Genomic DNA, 25,274 nt, shown 5'->3' with positions numbered 1-25,274 from the left:
AAAGAGAAGCTGGGATGCAATAGATGTACTAAAATTAGGTATCTAGGGAGGATGTACATCTAGAACAGCATGAAACCTCATTACACCACTGAAAACCTATTAAAAAGATTCTTATATCGTTCTTTCTATTTACTCCTGGTGTTCTCTATCACTTGCTTGAGTCTAATAGGTGATACAACGGATGATATTTGTAAAAAAAAAAAAAGTGGATTCTGCATTTTTAAAGGGATGTTACCCAAATGTTGAATCACTTGAAATTGATGTAGAACATCTGTAAAAAGCTGACTAGAAATTATCATATAAACATCTCTATGTAAAAAAAAATGGAAGACGGTTTAACTAAAAATGTCCTCAGCAGTCACATCCCACTGTAAAGGAATTTTTAATCAGCCAATCAGAATGCTTGCAAGGGAGCGTGCATCTAGCATGTGCAGACTCAAGCACTTTATTTCCCTCCTCAGTTTAAAGTTAACTTATTTATATTCACTACTTTTATAGTGAAATCCAAAAAGATCAAATATTTTCCTTTTTTTAGAGATTTTAATGTGGTATTTTCTAGTCAGCTTTTTAAAGATATGCTGCATCACTTTTATGGGATTCAGCATTTGGGTAACATGCCCCTTTAAATCGCCATTTAATTATAAAAGAAAAATGCAAATTGCAATATGTTACATAAACACATATTATTTTATTTAGATTTTGCTTTAATATAGATAAAACATATAGGAATATACAACAAATAAAATTCCAAGAGAAATGCAGTACTTACTTGGGGAATTGAGTAAGCGTGAGTGCTTGCAGTGATATGCCACCTCTTGCTCACAGTACTCAGCATTGTTTATCATTGCTTCCAGTTGCTCCATGCTGCTAGTGTAGTTGAAAGTCATGGAATATGGTCTCTTTATAGATGTTCCTTGGACTGAGGTCAGTTCTGTGTTATTGTGTTGAACCAGAGTCCATATTTTATCTTCTGTTGAAAGATGCAAAATGGAAACCAGATAATTTTGCATGAAAGGTTTGTTTTGCTGAACCTGGCATAGTTATCTGGTATTACATGGGCCTAGACTCCATTGTTAAAGCTAAATATCTGACAATCAGATTTTCCAGTGTATCAAAAATCACTACTATGTTAAAACAGTATTTCAAAGCATGGGTTACACTATACTTTTATTCAATATGATCCTAGGCTAGATATCAGTGTTATAACAAATACGGATGAAAAATCCTTGGAAATTAAACTTATATTATCTCTCCACTTCTGTAATTCCTCACCCCGATATCACTAAAATTACCCCCAATTTGCTGTCATCCCCACAGCTACACTGACACCAAATAAGGAGAATTCACATAGATTTTTTTGTCCCTGATATGTATCTTGCCTTGCAATCAGATCTCACTATTTCAAAGTTTTCCAAAGTTGTCTCGATTTGTTTCATCTTACTTGTTTTTTTTTAAGATTTCATTTGTACATACGTTTGAATGGACTTTTTTTTTGCACCATTCTAATTAGTTTGGTCTGAAGTTTTAAATAGGTCTTCATGATGTTGGTATCCTCACTGAGGAACTTGTTCTATGCCCTGAGAGATAAACGTTTGCAAGACAGATGCTGTTCCATTGTTTTTAATGAAGAATATTTTAAAACTTGTGGATTTTTTATAATAGAACTATTCCTTCATATTCTAAATGTTTTCACAGTTTGAAGCTTTGAATTATTTATGTTTCTTTTCAAATGCATTTGTGCTATTTGAATGAGAACTTTATTATCTGTAGACAACCAATTGTCCAGGGTTTACTCTCTTTTTGTTCATACTCTTAATAGTATCAAGGTGCTTTCAACAAATTATAATGTAGAGATACAGGAAACATGAAAGGCGGTATTATTCTATAATAATACATGAAACAACTTTCTGAACCAATTTTTTTCTTTACTAAAATAACTACACAGGTGTGTAAAACATATTACACCCTGTTGCAGGTAACGTATAAGAACAGATGTTACAAGCAAATCTTATTTACCAAGAAATACTTCTGTCAAGAAATATCAAAGATGATGGTAACGTCTTAAAATAGGTTAAAAATATACCACTCTGCATGAAATGAACATAAAAAGCTCTGCTGGAGTAAAAGGGACACAAAAAGAAAAAAAAAATGCTCTAATATGTTAGAGCATTTTTTTATTATTTCCCATTTATATAACTATGTGTTTAACCATTTAAAAAAAAACCAGTTAAAATTACCTCCATAGCAGATATGAACATATCTCATGAGCCAGTGACAAAAGGAATATGTTCGTAGCCCACAATCACCAGCTAGCTCCCAGTAGTCTATTGGTATGCTTATTGATACCAAGAGAATGCAGTTAAAATTCCATGCTCTATATGAATGATTAAAGTTCATTTTGTTTGTTTGCACAACAAAATTGAAAGAAAACAAATAAATACTGACAAAAATGCATCTGTATTCATTTAATTCCTTTAAAATAAATTAGTTTAGGGGGTTAAAATACTTACCAGTAGTGCGCTGGAGAGCCTGCAATAATCCCGATCCTTCTTTATAGAGCCTCAGGATGCGCTAATAGGAGGCTTAGCGGAACAGATCCCTGGGCCTGTTCTTTTAGAACAGGTTCTGCGATCCGCCGTGATTAACATGGCCCTCCAGGGTGCTAAAGGTAAGTATTTAATGCTACAGTTGAACTTTTTCATTCATTACTGAACAGGAGTGTAAATGTTCTACGCATATTCAATATTTGTTTAATTTAAAGGAACACCAAATAGCATGGGCAACACACAGGGGCGGAATTACTGGTAATGAAGCAGTCGCGGTCACACCGGAACCCAGGGAGGTCCCCCATCAGGGGGGCCCCAGCTTCAGGTCAATTTTCTTTTTTTTTCACAAAAAAAAATAAAAAATTTCTCACCCCCCCCCCCCCCGGCCCCCCAATTACCATGGCAATGCTCTAAAACATTTTCTGCTTAGAGGGAAAGAAGGAGCTGCGTCGCAGACAGGAGACATGCAGAGCTGGCTGCAGCTGACAATACCAAGGTTAGGTTTGTACCTGGGTGCGTGCACACTGCCTTACATGAAAGGGGTATCATCAAGGTAGGTGTTTATTTTTAATAAAAATGTAAGCTGCAGGAAGCTTTTTTTTTAATTTCATTAGTTGTATAAATATTGAATGAATAAAGTGTAAACTTCCTCTGCTGTAACCTGTAAGTTATAAGTGAGCTACTAGAATAATAATCTCTCAGTGTTTGATGTCCCTTTTAAAAGGACAATGTCCTGCAAAATGTAATTCCATTGACGAAGTCTACAATCTGCAGAGCATTGTTCCTTTAGGCTTACTTTTATATTTGAAATAACCGGATTTGTTAATTGAAAACTCAACCCAATGTTCTCAAGAACTGTACATACTCATTCAAATGGGCTGAGTCAGCAGGAGGCATGCTTATCTTACCTCTTTCTATACACAAAGGCCAACACTTAAACTAAAATTGTCTTGTGGGTGGAGATGTGCAATGCAAGATATTCCAATTGCAAAAATAAACCTAAATGAGCAATTTCCAACATATTGAATTCTGCAGCTGGTATAGCAAGTTGTTGAGAACACATTGGGGGGGGGGGGAGGTCTTACAGTGCAGTGTCCATTTTATTTAGACATTTCTTCCCTTCTCTCTTATTGTTATACAGGGTTTTGCTAGATTTGCAGTCTTGCTCATTACATAAGTATCATTTAAAGAGACAGTAAGGTTTATATTTTTCCTGCAACACTTTTAAGTTAATTTTAGAGTGACTTTGCAGCCAGCAGTACTGAAACATTCTATTGAACTGCCAGAATACATCTGATTGACTTACCACCCACTTCTGTGTCTGTGGATGTGCCTGTGTGTATGCAATGGCGGCTCATGGGTTATTCAAATGGGGGTTCACAGACCAGTTATGTAAAATAGTTTATATATATATATATATATATATATATATATATGTTTAAAAAATTAAAATTATATATATATATATATATATATATATATATATATATATATATATATATATATATATATATATATATAGTTAATGCTCACATCTCCGCGACTTGTCTGTCACCTACTGTATGTAACTTTCCCTGTGCTTCCTTTACATCAGCCTCCCCTCATGTGCCTGTCATCATATGTGCTGTCTCTCCTCCCTTCCATTCTTCCTCTCTCACGCATACTTATATCTCCCTGTCAACAATGTCTCACAGTTTTGCATCCGAGAGCTGTCATGGCTGTCATTTTGTGTATTAATTACATGCAGAATGGCCCCATCAGCTCTGCGTCCACCACACACCTCGTCCTGGCCCTCCCCCCACCCCAACAAAACTGTTTGCATCTTTCGCCACCAAGTCCGTTAGAAAAGTATTTAGCACCCACCTAATAGAGACAGTGAAAGTTCCACAGCTCGCCGCATACACTTCATTTACCGCCACTGAGTGAGGAGCCCGGTTGCCGCCAAATATGTGCAGACACTGGGAGGGACGACTCACTATTACTTGCTTGCTTGCTAGTCGCTCCATCTGCTTCTCCCCTCCCCAAAATGCTGGCATAATAACTGTATAATAACAGTTCTTCAGCAGTCGCCCAAACTACAATCAGCAGTCAAAAAACAAAGACTACACCATGTGTGTTTTACACCCTACAGCGCACCCTACAGTTCCCAATGTGAGCCTCCCAGTAACCCACGCACAGCTCTAAATGTGCGAGTGTCAGTAACAGCTGGCTCTCACTCACTCACACTGAAGGATGTGCGATTAGCAATGCTGTGGACTAGGTTGTTGGCGGCACTGCAGGCACTGCAGACAGAAAGGGGAAAGTGCTTTTCCCTATACTTCTATCTATCGCACATGCGGTGCAGGGTGATAGATAGCAGTTAACATGGAATTATTATTTTTTTTAAGACAAAACTGCAGTGGAGTTGTGGAGCCTGGATAATTATTTTTATTATTAACTAAATAAATAAATATTTTTATTAAGCCAAAAAGATTTATTTATTTAATTTGTTAATTTTTTAATTTGCTAATTTTTTATTTATTATTTCTTTCTTTCTTTTGGGGGTTTCTTTTGGGGGTTCACGGGCGGCTGTGCACATATGGAGGAGCCTCCACTGTGTGTATGTATGTGTATGCTTGAGTGTGTGTGTGTATGTATGAGTAAGTGCGTGTGCTTGTGCAAGTGTGCATGTATGTGTTTGTGGGTGTGGGTGTGTATATAATATATATATATATATATATATATATATATATATATATATATATATATATATATATATATATATATATATGTGTGTGTGTATATGTGTATGTGTGTGCTTGTGTGAGCACTAGTGATGTCGCAAACCTAAAAATTTCGGTTTGCGAATGGCGGACTCGAACTTCCGCAACTGTTCGCGAACCGGGCGAACCGCCATTGACTTCAATAGGCAGGCGAACTTTAAAACCAACAGGGACTCTTTTTGGCCACAATAGTGATGGAAAAGTTGTTTCAAGGGGACTAACACCTGGACTGTGGCATGCCGGAGGGGGGTCCATGGCAAAACTCCCATGGAAAATTACATAGTTGATGCAGAGTCTGGTTTTAAGCCATAAAGGGCATAAATCCCCTAACATTCCTAAATTGTTTCGAATAACGTGCTTTCACAGTCAAAAAGTTTTTATTTTAAATATTTACACTACTGTTATAACAAATATGATTGGTGGCACTAGTTGGCAAGTGTGCCTGGCACACACGCTGGCAGGCAGGCAACTGCAATTAGATTACACTAGCAGACTGATGTTTCACAGTCAAAAAAGTTTTTTATTTAAATATTTACAATACTGTTATAACAAATATGATTGGTGGCACTAGTTGGCAAGTGTGCCTGGCACACACGCTGGCAGGCAGGCAACTGCAATTAGATTACACTAGCAGACTGATGTTTCACAGTCAAAGTTTTTGTTTTAAATATTTACAATACTGTTATAACAAATATGATTGGTGGCACTAGTTGGCAAGTGGGCCTGGCACACACGCTGGCAGGCAGGCAACTGCAATTAGATTACACTAGCAGACTGATGTTTCACAGTAAAAAAAGTTTTTGTTTTAACTATTTACAATACTGTTATAACAAATATGATTGGTGGCACTAGTTGGCAAGTGTGCCTGGCACACACGCTGGCAGGCAGGCAACTGCAATTAGATTACACTAGCAGACTGATGTTTCACAGTCAAAGTTTTTGTTTTAAATATTTACAATACTGTTATAACAAATATGATTGGTGGCACTAACTTGGCAAGTGGGCCTGGCACACACGCTGGCAGGCAGGTAACTGCAATTAGATTACACTAGCAGACTGATGTTTCACAGTCAAAAAAGATTTTTTTAAAATATTTACACTACTGTTACAACAAATATGAGTGGTGGCACTAACTTGGCAAGTGGGCCTGGCACACACGCTGGCAGGCAGGCAGGCAACTGCAATTAGATTACACTAGCAGACTGATGTTTCACAGTCAAAAAAGTTTTTATTTTAAATATTTACACTATTGTTATAACAAATATGATTGGTGGCACTAGTTGGCAAGTGGGCCTGGCACACACGCTGGCAGGCAGGCAGGCAACTGCAATTAGATTACACTAGCAGACTGATGTTTCACAGTCAAAAAAGTTTTTTTTTTTAAAAATTACACTACTGTTACAACAGATATGAGTGGTGGCACTTAGCAAGTGGACCTAGCACACACGCTGGCAGGCAGGCAACTGCAATTAGATTACACTAGCAGACTGATGTTTCACAGTCAAAATTACACAGGCAAAAAAAAAAAGATGTTCTAGCCCTAAAAAGGGCTTTTTGAGGTGCTGTCCTTACAGCAGAGATCAGATGAGTCCTTCAGGATTGTAGTGGACACTGAATACACTAGCCTAGCTATGAATTTCCATATAAAATCAGCAGCAGCTACACTATCCCTCCTCTCACTAAGAATGCAGGATCAGAATGAATCTATAATGGCTGCTGTCCAGGAGCTGGGAGGGTCTGGGAGGGAGTGCGTGCTGCTGATTGGCTGAAATGTGTCTGCAGACTGTGAGATACAGGGTCAAAGTTTACTCAATGATGACGAATAGGAGGTGGACCGAACATCTCATATGTTCGCCCGCCGCAGCGAACGTGAACAAGCTATGTTCGCCGGGAACTATTCACCGGCGAACTATTCGCGTCATCACTAGTGAGCACATGTGTGTATGTATGTGTCTCTTGGCTACAAAATTAGGGCAGTTCTATTTTTTATTTATATCATGGTGGATGGACTCTTGTGCTGTTTTCTAGAATGGCTATGGGAATGGATTTTTTCTAAAGATTTTAAAAAACAGAAAAAGGAAAAGATACAATAAATTTAAAAAAATATAGAGAAAAATATTTTCTTTTCTTTTTTGTTTTGTTCTTTTTTCTTTTTTTTTAAAGAGGAGGGATAAATAATATAATATAAACTTTTTTAATGTATAATATAGCATATATGTATGTATATATATATATATATATATACATATATGTGTATATATATATATATATATTTATTGCAAGTTGGGGGGGGGCTTCATGGATTCTTGCACCGGGCCCTGAGACTTCTAGTTATGCCTCTGGCAACACATAATCAAAAAACAAAGATTCGGCTGAACTGAACGTGAACACATACATAAATGTATACACTTTTTTATTTTTTATTTTTTTAAAGTCCTGAAGTTAGCACACCTTGGTATTTCTCTTGTAATACATGTGCTAATGTGGTAAATAATGTATGCCAATAGATGCACATTTAATTCATGTCCGGTGATCACTATTACCACAGTGATTACCTGGCTATTTAAACTTATATAGGAGATTTATTTTTAAGAGAGGCCTGGGGATTTAAAACAAGGGCGCTCTAGGCCTTTTTGATGGCCTGTTAGAGGGGTATGTATATGTTGCGCTTAAAAACATGTCTATACTTTTTCTTTTTATTGTGTATACTTTAACCCCCAAAACACATGCAATTACCTTTCTTGGGGGTTTATATGGCTTAAAGAAGCTGAGATTGAGGAGCTTGAGCCCAAACCCCTCTACTCAGCTCCCATAAGCGCTCTTCTCCTTCCCAGTTTCCAGGGCTTGGTGACGTTCCAAACATATATGCATGGTTATGTCACCACCATCCATGAATTCTTCGGCCCATGCCAGAGCCTTAGACCATCAGGGAATAGGTGTAAGTGCAGAGGGGGCTTCAATGAGCTCTAAACGCTCTCCCCCCAGGTTACCATCATCTGCGCCTTTCATTATGTGCACTTTAAGGGTTAAGCATCAAAGTATTATTTTAAGTGGATGCTTAAAGTGAAAGTCAATCCTAGCATTGTACAAACACTAGGATTGACTATTGAAACAAATAAAGGGGACTTTCATTCATGAAGTAAAAGGTACTTCATGTAGAAAGCTTCTTTATTTGTTTCAATCGATCGCCGTTTTTAGTTGCTACAGCAGACCACAGCTAAAAATTTTTTTGTTAAGACGTGACGTTTTCACTTCTAGCCAATAGCCGTGTGGTAAATCCAGCTTGGAGCCCATGAGAGCCGGATTTCCCGCGCCCCTCACATTTTTGTAAATATTTTATTAGATCTTTTCATGTTACAACACTGAAGAAATGACACATTGCTACAATGTAAAGTAGTGAGTGCACAGCCTGTATAACAGTGTAAATTTGCTGTCACCTCAAAATAACTCAACACACAGCCATTAATGTCTAAATCGTTAGCAACAAAAGTTAGTACACCCCTAAGTGGAAATGTCCAAATTGGGCCCAAAGTGTCAATACTTTGTGTGGACACCATTATTTCCCAGCACTGCCGTAACCCTCTTGGGCATGGAGTTTACCAGAGCTTCACAGGTTGCCACTAGAGTCCTCTTCCACTCCTCCATGACGACATAACGGAGCGCTCCTCCACCTTCCGTTTGAGGATGTCCCACAGATGCTCAATAGGGTTTAGGTCTGGAGACATGCTTGGCCAGTCCATCACCTTTACCCTCAGCTTCTTTAGCAAGGCAGTGGTCATCTTGGAGGTATGTTTGGGGTCATTATTATGTTAGAGTACTGCCCTGCGGCCCAGTCTCCGAAGGGACGGGATCATACTCTGCTTCAGTATCTTACAGTACATGTTGGCATTCATGGTTCCCTCAATGAACTGTAGCTCATGCAGGCCCAGACCATGACACTCCCACCACCATGCTTGACTGTAGGCAAGACACACTTGTCTTTGTACTCCTCACTTGGTTGCCACCACACATGCTTGACACCATCTGAACCAAATACGTTTATCTTGGTCTCATCGGACCACAGGACATGGTTCCATTAATCCATGTCCTTAGTCTGCTTGTCTTCAGCAAACTGTTTTCAGGCTTTCTTGTGCATCATCTTTAGAAGAGGCTTCCTTTTGGGATGACAGCCATGCAGACCAATTTGATACAGTGTACGGCGTATGGTCTGAGCGCTGACAGGCTGACCCCCCCCCCCACCCCTCCAACCTCTGCAGCAATGCTGGCAGCACTCATACGTCTATTTTCCAAAGACATCCTCTGTATATGATGCTTAGCATGTGCACTCAACTTCTTTGGTCGACCATGGCGAGGCCTGTTCTGAGTGGAACCTGTCCTGTGAAACCGATGTATGGTCTTGCCCACCGTGCTGCAGCACAGTTTCAGGGTTTTGGTAATCTTCTTAAAGCCTAGGCCATCTTTATGTAGAGCAACAATTCTTTTTTTCAGATCCTCAGAGATTTCTTTGCCTTGACGTGCCATGTTAAACTTCCAGTGACCAGTATCAGAGAGTGTGAGAGCGATAACACCAAATTTAACACACCTGCTCCCCATTCACACTTGAGACCTTGCAACACTAACGAGTCGACAGATATGATAGATACTCTCCTACTGGAGGAACTACCAAATATACTCCAATTAATGGTGTTAATTTAAATTTAAAAGGCAGAAAAAACACTCAAAAAAGGTGGTTTTACCTGCGTAATGACCACCTATAAACCAAGAATATTTTAACCAAGAATACTTTAGAGAAATTGGAGCTAAATGTATTTTGGAGTGTGCCTGAGATAGCTATAAAAGATTGTCTCAGTCTTAATTTGCCTAGATGTTTATTTGTAAGTTATGTATTTCTATTGTATATTATATATTTTCTTTCTTAGATATAAATTAAAAAATGAAGTGTAATAAATTACTCTATAGTTAATAGTATAAAAGACAAATATCTAGATAATAAGTTAAAATAAATACATTTATTTGGTTCACTTTCATTCAATCATTCGATGCAATAAATAATTGTGCATAAAAAGTTCATAAAAAGTTTGTGTCAATCACCTAAAAACAATATTTGTACAATAGCATAGATGATGGTGTAAGAAAACAAATGTAGTATATAATCGTGTGTTGCTTTTGATCCGGATCCGGTATGCAACAGTATGATTAATTTATGAACGAAAATACTCAACACTATAATTAGCTAATAAATTTCAAGGTTTTAAAATACAGATGAAACTCTTTTGGTGATCAATTTGGGGGAATATGAATTAAATATTTAAGGGATGTGATTTGGATAATTTTATGAGAGTATCGTTAGTTCGATAAAGAAATAGTAATTATCATAAATTCATGTATTCACATTAGAAAACAATTTTATGCAGTTAGTATACTGGTCCCTTTTAAATTATTTTGCCCGGGGCTTTCAAAAATAGAAAAGAAGAGGTACCTTTGGAGTTAGAAAAAAGTGTTTGTTAACTATACCGGTATAGACTTGTAATGAATTCCTTTTGTGGTATCCGTATGAAAGGGGTGTTTTCACAGATGTACTTTGCTGGCAAAGTGTAAGAAGATAATGTCTGATGATTCGCCTTTGTTTCTGTGACCGTTGTTATTCAAACCCACCAGGGGGCAACTTCAGGTGTCACAGTAGGCTCACAGTAGGGGTGTTTTACAGATGAGCTTTGCGGGCAAAATGTAGGAAGATAATATCCGATAATTCGCCTTTGTTTCTGTGACCGTTGTTATTCACACCCACCAGGGGGCAACTTCAGGTGTCACAGTAGGCTCTGAACTTGATCGCTGTTATGTTGTTCGTCTCACCTTGCTGTATGGGGTAGTTAGTAATTCTTTATCCAGATCTTTGCTGAACAGGGATCGTCTGGGGATTCACGCTGACATAATCCTTTTCAAAAACATCAGCGGTTCCAAACTGGGTTGTTTCAAAATGTCAAAGTGATGATTTTTCACAGTCTTAGTTGTTGCAACAATTGTTGCTAGTTCAAGTAGTGGAGCAGAATGCTGGACGCGTTTCGGCTGTCACCTGCAGCCTTTTTCATACATAATGCTCCAGTGTGATTTGGTGGTCTTATTTAAATCTATTGGCCGCTATCTCATTGGTTGTTTAATTGTGGTTAGATAACAAAGGTTGAATACAATTATTCCTATAAAATCATATTAATTTATTTGCAAATGGGATTTCATATATTATTGATATGTATTGCCACAGTTTTCATATAAATCATGTATTTGAGTGTTAAAACTGGTTGTTTGTTTCTTGGTTACATTGGATAACGTAATTAAAATCAAGTGCATATTTACATTTATACCATGTCTCATAAATCAGAGATGTAATGTCTTTGCAAACGACTTTCTATGAGATACCCGTATTTAATAGTAGATAGTTGTCAATTAATTGTTTTATTAAATATGGGATTCATTAATTTTTTACCATTATAAAAATATATAAGATATAAAGAATTATACACATACAAAAAAAAAAAAATGATAATAAAAAATTCTATGAAAATTAAGATATATAGGATCATAACATAAATAGAGATTCATTATGGACCATTTTGGATCATTGTCTAAATTTAGAAAAAACTATTTATTAAACTTCATGATTTAAGGTGGGAAAGACATATTTGAGTATGTTACAGTTTGATACTGTGTTTCTTTTGGATAAGAAATTAGCTAATTATAGTGTTGAGTATTTTTGTTCATAAATTAATCATACTGTTGCATACCGGATCCGGATCAAAAGCAACACACGATTATATACTACATTTGTTTTCTTACACCATCATCTATGCTATTGTACAAATATTGTTTTTAGGTGATTGACACAAACTTTTTATGAACTTTTTATGCACAATTATTTATTGCATCGAATGATTGAATGAAAGTGAACTAAATAAATGTATTTATTTTAACTTATTATCTAGATATTTGTCTTTTATACTATTAACTATAGAGTAATTTATTACACTTCATTTTTTAATTTGTATCTATGAAAGAAAATATATAATATACAATAGAAATACATAACTTACAAATAAACATCTAGGCAAATTAAGACTGAGACAATCTTTTATAGCTATCTCAGGCACACTCCAAAATACAATTAGCTCCAAACACTAACGAGTCACATGACACCGGGGAGGGAAAATGGCTAATTGGGCCCAATTTGGACATTTCCACTTAGGGGTGTACTCACTTTTGTTGCCAACGGTTTAGACAATAATGGCTGTGTGTTGAGTTATTTTGAGGGGACAGCAAATTTACACCGTTATACAGGCTGTACACTCACTACTTTACATTGCAGCAAGTGTAATTTCTTCAGTGTTGTCACATGAAAAGATATAATAAAATATTTACAAAAATGTGAGGGGTGTACTCACTTTTGTGAGATACTGTAAGTAGCAAAATTAATTCCCCCCACCCTACCCCTATTTTCCAGGCAACCATGTTGCCTATATATTATAGCAAATGTTTGTTTTCCATAACCTGTTAACCATACCATAATTTTTATTTTTTATTTTTACTTGATATTTATTAAGACAGTCTAAATGTTTCCTTTATGGCAGTTTTCTTTTAAGAAGCACATTTCTCTGTTACATAACAAGCTTCATACTTGAATTTATTTCCTAATGAAATATCCAGAGTTTATTGGTCCATAACCCAACATAAGATCTATAGAGTAAACATTTTTATTTGTATCACAGCAGCATATGCATAAGGCTTATTAATCTTGTTTGCTACATTTAGAGCAGATCTAGTACGAATAGAAGTTAATGGTTCATAAATTGCAATGAATGGTTTAGAAATGGGGGAAAAAATATATATTTTGACGTGAAACAAGATTGCAGGTAAAAATAGAAAATGTGAAAATGCTCACCAGTATTTTTTTTTAATTTTATTTTAACAGGTGGGATGTGTTCTTCACTCTCTGTGAAAATTGCTCTCAGCAGTTATAGAAAATAAAGCAATTTAATCATAATACCTGTTGCACTTGTTAATGCTCATTAGTTTTGTCCCCTGGTTGTTGAATAGCTTATGCCCAGAGGTCAAAAACAAATTGTAAGATTCCATAACACAGTGATAATGTCAACATGTTAGTACAAAATAAATAAAAAATAAACTATTGAGTCATTATCTTTGAGAACTGGCCACAACACATTGCATGATAACGAGGTTTTTTTTGTTTAGTTAAAGGGATATTAAGAATTTCTCACACATTAAAGAATGATAATAAATAATTAAAACAAAATTGGAGTATACATTAGTTCTCCTATGTTGCTCAGGGATGCTGGAAGTATATAGTTATCTATTTAAAGTGCTATTCTAGTGTAAAAATAAAGTGTTCCATATTTTAAAACACATATTCTTATTTTGCTATGTGCTTTTACCTTAAAAGTGCTCAATATATGGTCAAAGCTGCATTCCTTGAATAACTCCTTTTTGTTCCAGAATAGGATGCAGTGATTGGTGCATACACATGTATTCCTGATTCTTTTTTTGCTCACTAGCAGCAAACTGCATCTTTATCTAGAGTGGCACAGTAGCATACTGTGACTATATATTTAAACCTTTTTCATGGGATAAACTAGATCTATCTCTGTAATTGAACCTGGTGGGAACACGGGATCCAGAAAACATTTGACATACTGATAGCAAATTCTAGCTAATAGTCGCCTAGATTTAGAGTTCTGCGTTAGCTGTCAAAAACCAGCTCCGGATGGAAGAAGATAGAAGATGCCGCCTGGATGAAGACTTCCGACCCTCTGGAGGACCTCTTCTGGCCGGATAGGATGAAGACTTCGGACCCTCTTCTGGACGGATCGGACGGTACCCGGCTGGGTTAAGACAAGGTAGGAAGATCTTCAGGGGGCCCTTTTAAGGGCTGGTAAGGTAATAGAGCTGTTAAATTTTTATTTTAGATTAGGGTAGGGCATTTTTTTATTTTGGGGGGCTTTGTTATTTTTTTAGGGGGCTTAGAGTAGGTGTAATTAGTTTAAAATTCTTGTAATCTTTTTTTATTTTTTGTAATTTAGTGTTTGTTTGTTTTTGTAATTTAGTTTAGTTGATTTAATTGTAGGTAATTGTAGGTAGTTTAGTTAATTAATTTATTGATAGTGTAGTGTTAGGTTTAATTGTAACTTAGGTTACGATTTATTTTACAGGTAATTTTGTAATTATTTTAACTAGGTAGTTATTAAATAGTAAATAACTATTTAATAGCTATTGTACCTGGTTAAAATAAATACAAAGTTGCCTGGAAAATAAATATAAATCCTAAAATAGCTACAATGTAATTATTAGTTATATTGTAGCTATATTAGGGTTTATTTCACAGGTAAGTATTTAGCTTTAAATAGGATTAATTTTTTTAATAAGATTTAATTTATTTCGTTAGAATAAAATTATATTTAACTTAGGGGGGTGTTAGGGTTAGGGTTAGACTTAGCTTTAGGGGTTAATACATTTATTTGAGTAGCGTCAAGGTCCGGTTGGCAGATTAGGGGTTAATACTTGAAGTTAGGTGTTGCAAATGTTAGGGAGGGCAGATTAGGGGTTAATAAAATTTATTATAGGGTTTGCGAGGCGGGAGTGAGGCAGTTTAGGGGTTAATACATTTATTATAGTGGCGGCGATTAGGGGTTAATAAGTGTATGCAAGGTAGTGGCGATGTTGGGGGGGGCAGATTAGGGGTTAATAAATATAATATAGGAGTCGGCGATGTTGTGGGCAGCAAATTAGGGGTACATAGGTATAATGTAGGTTGCGGCGGTGTCCGGAGCGGCATATTAGGGGTTAATAATAATATGCAGGGGTCAGAGATAGCGGGGGCGGCAGATTAGGGGTTAATAAGTGTAAGCTTAGGGGTGTTTAGACTCAGGGTACATGTTAGAGTGTTAGGTGCAGACTTAGAAACTGTTTCCCCATAGGAAACAATGGGGCTGCGTTAGGAGCTGAACGCTGCTTTTTTGCAGGTGTTAGGTTTTTTTCAGCCCAAACTGCCCCATTGTTTCCTATGGGGGAATCGTGCATGAGCACGTTTTTCAAGCTAGCCGCTACCGTAAGCAACGCTTGTATTGAGAGTTGAAGTGGCGGTAAATATGCCTGTAAGCTCCCTTTTTGGAGCCTAACGCACCCCTTCAGAGAACTCTCAATACCAGCGTTATTTAAAAGGTGCGGGGGAAAAAAAACCACGCGTAGCTAACGCACCCCTTTGGCTGCAAAATTCTAAATCTAGCCAAGTGTTTTTAAGAGAAATTACTCTAACTTTTGAATGTGCTGAACCTTAAATGGACAGTCAACACCAGAATTTTTGTTGTTTTAAAAGATAGATAATCCCTTAATTACCAATTCCTCAGTTTTGCATAACCAACACAGTTATAATTATACATGTTTTACCTCTTTAATTTACTTGTATCTACGCCTCAGCAGACTGCCCGCTTATTTCAGTTCTTTTGACAGACTTGCATTTTAACCAATTAGAGCTGTCTCCATGGTAATTTCATGTGTATGAGCTTAATGTAATCTATAATAAACACATTAACTAATGCCCTCTAGTGGTGAAAAATGATCAAAATGCATTTAGATTAGAGGCGGCCTTCAAGTTCTAAGAAATTAGCATATGAACCTCCTAGGTTTTGCTTTCAACTAAGAATACCAAGAGAACAAAGCAAAATTGGTGTTAAAAGTAAATTGGAAAGTTGTTTAAAATTGCATGCCCTATTTGAAACATGAAAGGTTTTTTTGGACTTGACTGTCCCTTTAATCTTTGAAACTGGTAACCACGTTTGGGTTTAGACTATAGTGGACAGTTCCCAGGTAGAACAATTTCTTGAACCTGCCCTAGGTTATACACATAATAAAATAAAGTAATTTGTTTAGCAATAGAATGATCTAATGAAATGTGTCATTTTATTTGAATTCTATAATGTCCCATTAAATAAAAATTGTGGACTAGATTACAAGAGGGTAAATTTGCCCATTTGCGGGAGTGCATTAATTAACCAGCCATTACAAGGTGCTGGTTATTGCTACATTATATATATATATATATATATATATATATATATATATATATATATATATATATATATATACAGGGAGTGCAGAATTATTAGGCAAATGAGTATTTTGACCACATCATCCTCTTTATGCATGTTGTCTTACTCCAAGCTGTATAGGCTCGAAAGCCTACTACCAATTAAGCATATTAGGTGATGTGCATTTCTGTAATGAGAACGGGTGTGGTCTAATGACATCAACACCCTATATCAGGTGTGCATAATTATTAGGCAACTTCCTTTCCTTTGGCAAAATGGGTCAAAAGAAGGACTTGACAGGCTCAGAAAAGTCAAAAATAGTGAGATATCTTGCAGAGGGATGGAGCACTCTTAAAATTGCAAAGCTTCTGAAGCGTGATCATCGAACAATCAAGCGTTTCATTCAAAATAGTCAACAGGGTCGCAAGAAGCGCGTGGAAAAACCAAGGCGCAAAATAACTGCCCATGAACTGAGAAAAGTCAAGCGTGCAGCTGCCAAGATGCCACTTGCCATCAGTTTGGCCATATTTCAGAGCTGCAACATCACTGGAGTGCCCAAAAGCACAAGGTGTGCAATACTCAGAGACATGGCCAAGGTAAGAAAGGCTGAAAGACGACCACCACTGAACAAGACACACAAGCTGAAATGTCAAGACTGGGCCAAGAAATATCTCAAGACTGATTTTTCTAAGGTTTTATGGACTGATGAAATGAGAGTGAGTCTTGATGGGCCAGATGGATGGGCCCGTGGCTGGATTGGTAAAGGGCAGAGAGCTCCAGTCCGACTCAGACGCCAGCAAGGTGGAGGTGGAGTACTGGTTTGGGATGGTATCATCAAAGATGAGCTTGTGGGGCCTTTTCGGGTTGAGGATGGAGTCAAGCTCAACTCCCAGTCCTACTGCCAGTTTCTGGAAGACACCTTCTTCAAGCAGTGGTACAGGAAGAAGTCTGCATCCTTCAAGAAAAACATGATTTTCATGCAGGACAATGCTCCATCACACGCGTCCAAGTACTCCACAGCGTGGCTGGCAAGAAAGGGTATAAAATAAGAAAATCTAATGACATGGCCTCCTTGTTCACCTGATCTGAACCCCATTGAGAACCTGTGGTCCATCATCAAATGTGAGATTTACAAGGAGGGAAAACAGTACACCTCTCTGAACAGTGTCTGGGAGGCTGTGGTTGCTGCTGCACGCAATGTTGATGGTGAACAGATCAAAACACTGACAGAATCCATGGATGGCAGGCTTTTGAGTGTCCTTGCAAAGAAAGGTGGCTATATTGGTCACTGATTTGTTTTTGTTTTGTTTTTGAATGTCAGAAATGTATATTTGTGAATGTTGAGATGTTATATTGGTTTCACTGGTAAAAATAAATAATTGAAATGGGTATATATTTTTTTTTTTTTAAGTTGCCTAAATAATTATGCACAGTAATAGTCACCTGCACACACAGATATCCCCCTAAAATAGCTATAACTAAAAACAAACTAAAAACTACTTCCAAAACTATTCAGCTTTGATATTAATGAGTTTTTTGGGTTCATTGAGAACATGGTTGCTGTTCAATAATAAAATTAATCCTCAAAAATACAACTTGCCTAATAATTCTGCACTCCCTGTATATATATATATATATATATATATATATATATATATATATATATATATATATATATATATATATATATATATATATATATATGTAAATATATATATATGTAAATGAATGAAGAAGAAACATCCAAACGAGGCTCCAACATAAAAAATGTGTTATTCAAAAAACTTTAAAACCAACTGAATACAAGCCTGTAAAGTGCAATGTTAGGCAAAGGCATCCCAGACTAACGCATTTCAACTCCTTGAAGCCGTACTCATAGACCTAAGGGATGCTTTTTGTTTACAGCCAATAAATACAAATTCACCTTAATTACTTAATTGAAAATTAAAAAAAAAAACAATAATAATAAATATATATATATATATATATATATATTCTATTTATGAATAAAAGAACATATTCTTCTATTTGAAGATGTGAAGAACACTGGAATGTGAAATACTCATATTTTCATGTTGGGTTAGCACACTTGAGAATATATAATCGGGTCTGTGCACGAGTAGGATGTCTATGGGGAAATGAGGTTGTGATATTCAAAGTTTGGCTTTATATGCGTCTCTGGTTAGCACTCAAGTAAAAAAAAAATACTTTCAACGTGCGGAGTTAATACACTAGCTGGAGCTATAAACAGCGCTTTACTTGTAATCTATCCTTTAATGATTAATGTCCCTTTAAAACCGCTGGTGTATTCATGACCTGGTGGCGGAGATAAGAAATGTCTTACTGACAGTGGTCTCAGAATGACTGTTTCATTGTAAGCTTCTATGAAAACACACCGCAGGATCTTTGTGATGGGATTTTTAAAAGGCAAGTCTATATCCCTGAGAAAAAAATGTAGCAGCCTGTATGGATGTCTGTTGCAGTAAAGCTGTCTCTGAGGACTGAGTGCACACAGCATCTTCTGCTAAATTGGGCTATGAAATAAAACTACCAAGTCATAAACTTGTAGCATTACCCTGAAATTAAAGCATTGTCACCTTTGCATTAGATAGACATTTAAGAAGCTCTTAAAAATGTTCTTTTGAAGATGAATTTCACTTTGCATGGATGGACAGTGCAATGAATCCTCTTATATTTACAGCGTTAACACTTCCAATATTTGTCTGGTTTCCTAAAGCCGAGGAGAAATCCACCCAGCAAAGAGTGATAAAATAATAATATCTCTCAGACTTAATGGCAGCAAATGATATTAAACTGAGAGGGATAATGACTGGAGGAAGGTTATCCTAGTTTATAGTCATAAAATATGTACTATAAATTCAAAGCTATTTCTCAATAGCTTTTCATTCCCTGGCATTGCTCTCACATTAATTGTGAAGCTGAAGGCACTAATGCTCAATATAACTTATTATTTATTTATTTTATTTATTTATATATTTATTTACCTTTGTTATCATATAATCTGCAGTACACCTATGAGAAGACAATTTATGAGTACTGGCAAAGGGAATCCCTGCTAGTTTTTGTACTTTAAATGTCCGCAGGCAGTCTTTAATTTAAATCAAACAATATTTAAAATGCTTAAACTCTGCACAAGTAAATTGTGTTTTTAAGTTGCAACAAATGTACTATCTAATGTCTTTACATACATATATTATTTGTGCTGAAAATCGTTTTAATGCTGGATTGCCAAAAATTGAATATACGTTTACAAAAATACAATGACATATGGAACATAAGTTGCTTACACATGGAACCATTTATTAAATGCTACACATACAGCAAAACCTAGCTCCTGTTATTTGTATTTGAATAACAACTATATTATTATTATTATTATTATTATTATTATTATTATTATTATTACCAACATATTTAGGCTTGGCAGCCATTTGCTTGGTGTTACGATTTAACTTTCTAGCAGGGACTCTCCGTTTACAAGAAATGTAAATATTTTAAAATATGCAGCTCCAACCAGACATGGATTTACACATCTAGTGCTTTTGTGCAATATTATCACTCAATACTGCCAGCTCACAAGCACATCTTGTTAAGTAAACTCTTTACACTTCCCAGTAGAGAGACTAGCAGTATTTGGCAGTCTATTGCAGAAAGAGGGGTCTATTGATTAAGATGAGAGTTTGTGCTTACTATAAACTCAGTTAACCCCTTAAAGGGATAGTAAACACAAAAAATGTTATTGCTTAAAAAGATAGATAATCCCTTTTATTTACCATTCCACAGTTTTGCATAACAAACATTGTAACAGAAATATATTTTTTTACCTCTGTAATTACCTTGTATCTAAGCTTCTGCAGACTTATCTGAGATGTTTTGGCAGACTTGCATTTCAGGCAATTTGTGCTGACTATTAAATAACTCCACGTGCATGAGCACAATGTTTGTTATATGAAACATATTGAATAACTCCCTCTAGCTGTGAAAAACTGTAAAATGCATCCAGATAAGAGGCGACCTTCAAGGGTTTAGACATTAGCATATGAGCCTACCTAGCTTTAGCTTTCAACTAAGACTACCAAGAGAATAAAGCAAATTTGATGATAAAAGTAAATTAGAAAGTTGTTTAAATTGACATGCTCTATCTGAATCATGAAAGTTTAATTTGGACTTTACTAATCTTTTAAGGAAAGAATTGGTTTTGCAGTTTCCGTTCATAAATAACACAAGCCATGTTGGCACCATAATTAATCACTCTCTTGTTGAGTGCACATATACACCATTGTTTAACAGACAAACAGGGCTTTCTTGTTATACCCTATATGAGTACATAGAATAAAAATAATTAAGAATTTATTACTGAAAAATTGGAACAAATGAAGAAAAAAAAACGGTTTTGTTTTGTGCAGTTTCCTATATATACAATTTCTACAAAGCTCATTTAGCTAAAGATAAATAAATCCAAACAGATTTATTATGATGTCCCGCTTTTAAAAATACCGCATAGTACTAGGTTTCCCAAGTAATATATACAAATATAAGCCAAATACCACAAATATGGAATTATTGGTTTAATGCTAAAATTTGCAACATTTGGACTGTAAAACAAATAGTCACCCAATTCAAAACTATTACCAAAAGTAATTATTTATAACATTTAGACAACCCATGTTATTTACCTTCAAGTATTTTGACACTTTCTCCTTTTGATCATAAAGGGCAGAAATTAGGGATAAACAAACAACAAAAAACATTAAAATTGTAAATAATAAATGTTATTAAAATAAAATCTATTTTTAAAATATATAAATACACTTTATTAACCCCTTAAGGACACAGCTTCAGTTTGCTCAATTATTCCATGATGGAATAATTCCATCATTGGTCAATAAAGGGTAGGGATGGGCGAATGTGTTTATATTCGAATTAGAATGTTAGAACGAATGTTATTGTAGAAATTCGAAATACATAAAAGAATGTTGATAAGAAGGAATATTCTTAAAAATTTGATTTTCTAATGTTATTTACAGTTTTCGAAAGTCCCTTTTGAATTCGAATGTCCCTTTCAAATTCGAATATTACATATATAAAACACAATTGTAGACTAGAAACACTATTTTGAATTCAAATGTCACATTCAAATCGAATATCACATTCAAATCGAATATCACATTCGAATTTGAATATTTCATTTAAAAAAAACGGTATTAGACTAGAAATACTTTTTCGAATTTGAATGTAACATTAGAATTCGAATGTCACATACGAATTTGAATATTACATTTAAAACACAGTATTAGACTAGAAATACTATTTCAAATTCGAATGTGACATTTGAATGTAGCATTCGAATTCGAATATTACATTTATTAAACACAGTTGTAGACTAGAAATACTATTTCGAATTTGAATGTCACATTCAAATTTGAATATTACATTTCGAAATTGAATGAATACATAGCTAAACATTCTATTATTCTAACAAATATTTTCGAATTTTATTGAAAAATTCGAAAACGAAAATTCGAAAATAGAATGTTAGAATGTTATATAAGCATACAAAATGATTCGAACGAATGTATAAAAATTTGTTTTAAATTTCAAATTTTTAGAAACATATAAAACTATAAAAGGGACACTCAAGTCAAAATTATAGTTTCATGATTCAGATAGACAGCAGGGGTCAGCAACCATGGCACCCGAGATGTTTTGGAACTACATTTCCCATGATGCAAATCGTGTCGGCCTGCAAGTTGATAAATCGGCCCCTGGGTGCTATTGCATTGTCTTTTTATCATGTATTTGTTGATTATGAAAATCTACTGTATTCAATGGTCCATTAATGGGTTAAAATAACTATCAATCTTTTGGGAATCACTTGACTGCCTCACTCCTGAGGCATCCATTCATCGCCCAGTAAGCCTGATATCAGCATGCATTGCAATATGCTATTATCTAGGCTCTACAGTAAGTATACAATCCCTTTGCTGTCACAGTGATTGTATACTGTTGCTGGATAGACACACATACAGACAACCAGCAACAGCATGATATATACCTAAGTATAGAGCCTCAAGGTGTAATATGGTTAGAAATAGATATTTTTGCCAAATTTGAATACATTCTCTATTAAAAAAAATGTTTACTGAAATGCTTTTTAAATTATCTAAATAGTCTAAAAACAGTTAATTTTTTTACCAGCTAAAATAATCCTGTTTATATTATTTCAAATCAATGCAAACAAATAAAAAGCACAGCTTAATAAAAAATATTTTGTTTTTATGAGTAATAAATTATCTAAAGTCTGAATACTATATTATAATATCAGAAAAAGCTTTAAAAAAACACTCACCTTTAGACTTTAGCACATAGATTGGGCAGATTTAGCCAATAACAGACTGCACATAAGGCTTATTGAGTTTGTTTAAATGTAATTTACTAATATACGTGCTGTATAGAAGTAGTTCCAACACTACTAATAAGCTAGAATATATGAATAATTCTGCAAGAAAAATGAGAAATACTGCCAAAAAAGTTATCCACAAAGCTTAGCCTATTAAGGATTTTTATGCAAAGAATACAAATCTGTACTTTGCAAATGGAAAGTTGATCATGGAAAGTAAGATTCAAAGCAACTTTGTATTTTTAGATTATTTAAAACGTTATAATCAGTAAAGGAAAATACAAAACTTTAAATATAATCTCAATGGTAAAAAAAATCATATGCCAAAGTTTAAATTCCCAATAAAGTGCTAGATTACGAGTGGCACGCTAACAGTTACTCATGAGCAATAAGCGGTTTATCATGGCTGTTTGCTTGCATCGGGTGTAGTGCTTGTATTACAAGTTAAACATAAACGCGATCACTTGAGCGCAATTGAAGTTAACGCTCATCGGGATAGCGCAACTTCAGAGCTTTGGTAAACTGTTTTGTGAAACCAAAATACATTATAAAAGAAAAGTTACACTCTTAATAACACTATATAAGAAATATTATTATAAAAAAAATTGCACAAATAGGTTGCGGCCCCAAAGATTTGGGGTCTCAGGTGTTAGAGGGTTTTAACATTGAGATACATACATACATACATACATACATATACATGTCTAAATATGTATAAGTGTATATATATATATATAGCACTCTCCAAAGTGAATCTACCCTCCTGGGTCATCAGCCTGGGTGCAAAAATGAAATGAATATGGAAGCAAACAAATGCACTCTCAGGTCTTCTTAGTAGTGGGTCCAGATGAAGGGGTCCATTTGAACCCCAAAACGTCAATACATTTTTGCTATTGACCCACTACTAAGAAGACCTGAGAGTGCATTTGTTTGCTTCCATATATATATACTGTATAATAAATATATATATATATATATATATATATATATATATATATATATATATATATATATATATTTATATTTAAAGCATTGTTTAAAGCAAGACACAGGAAAGAGAGGAAATCCTCAATTATGATTCCAAAGCAAGGGAATTCAGCACTCTTTAAATCTTTAACATGGGCATTTTTATTATTCACATTTATTTCAAAGTCAGCCACTTGATACAAAGAAACACCTGCGTAAATGTTACAACAACTCATCAAACTAGTAAGTTACTGAATCAAAGAAATACAACCTACATATAAAGTGCCCCTGTAGGTATCTAGATGCAGCAATCATTGCAAAATACAAATGCATACACATTTAAAGAAACCGCAAACTGAGTTCTCAGTAAATATCGAATAGCAAGTTCATTAAGCATTCAAATACTCTTGTTTTACTTGTTGGCATAATATTTCCTATAAGGTATTCCAACCTAACAAAGAAAGAGGTGCACCTAGTTATGCTAAAGTCATTAAAGGAGCTATATGAGAAAAGTCACAGTGGTTACTTTGCCTGCTGACCGTGTCTTTTGCCGCACACAATGTCTATAGGCCTCATTCTTTTTGATCACCTTATGACTTTTGTTCAATTTTGTAATTCCTCACATACAGCGGATCATACTTTGTTAGTTAAGCAGTTTACTATGGCACATACTACCTTCACCGGAAAGCCTTTCTCGTCTTGTTTAAGGTTTGTTGCAAAACCAAAAGTGAACTCACTGCTCACCGCGACCTTGCTGGATTCCCACAGCTCCGTTGTAGTCGCTCACCTGAGCCGGTCACCGATACCGTTTGCTGCTGTTAAGGATGATTCTGTCTGTGCTTTAGATCTTGTGGTCCCCAGAGAACGCCCGGTGTGTGACGTCATCATCTCTGCTATTAGTACCTGCTTGTAAGTTACAGAGATCCTGCTGTTATAAAGAGCTAACAGATATCTTCTTGCCTGTTTTTTACTCCATAAGAGTTCCCTTTATTTCTTGCTTACTTCATTTCTCAAGCTCTGTCAGTTCTCCTTGAAACAAAACGTTTGCATCTTGCTTGGAAATAGCATTTACCCACAGTGCGGATCAGGTCCGACACACATTGCTGAATACGGAGAGCAATACGCTCTCTGTATTCAGCATTGCACCAGCAGCTCTTGTGAGCTGCTGGTGCAACGCCGCCCCCTGCAGACTCGCGGCCAATCAGCAGGGGGTGTCAATCAACCCGATCGTACTCGATCCGGTTGAATTCCGGCAATGTCTGTCCGTCTGCTCAGAGCAGGCAGACAGGGTTATGGAGCAGCGGTCTTTAGACCGCTGCTTCATAACTGCTGTTTCTGGCGAGCCTGCAGTCTCGCCAGAAACACGGGACCTCAAGCTCCATTCGGAGCTTGATAGATAGGCCCCAAAGACTGTTTTAGCCAACGACATGTTCGTTTTACCCCTGCATACAAACTGAATTGGGGCTTTGTCAGGGCATATTTTCTCATC

The 25,274-nt window shown here is 35.7% G+C and overlaps 1 protein-coding gene across 1 annotated transcript in view; it reads right to left on the bottom strand.

The window, feature by feature from the left end:
• CNTNAP5 (contactin associated protein family member 5) overlaps window positions 1–25,274 on the bottom strand; it is an 886,402-nt gene that overhangs the window by 346,748 nt on the left and 514,380 nt on the right. The window contains 1 exon segment of the mRNA XM_053712216.1: window positions 770–970. Coding sequence (XP_053568191.1) covers window positions 770–970 — 201 coding nt within the window.

This window comes from Bombina bombina, chromosome 1 (assembly GCF_027579735.1).
Source record: "Bombina bombina isolate aBomBom1 chromosome 1, aBomBom1.pri, whole genome shotgun sequence".
NCBI lineage: Eukaryota > Metazoa > Chordata > Amphibia > Anura > Bombinatoridae > Bombina > Bombina bombina.
Note: the sequence above shows the minus strand (reverse complement) of the source record. Positions and strands in the feature narration are given on the sequence as shown.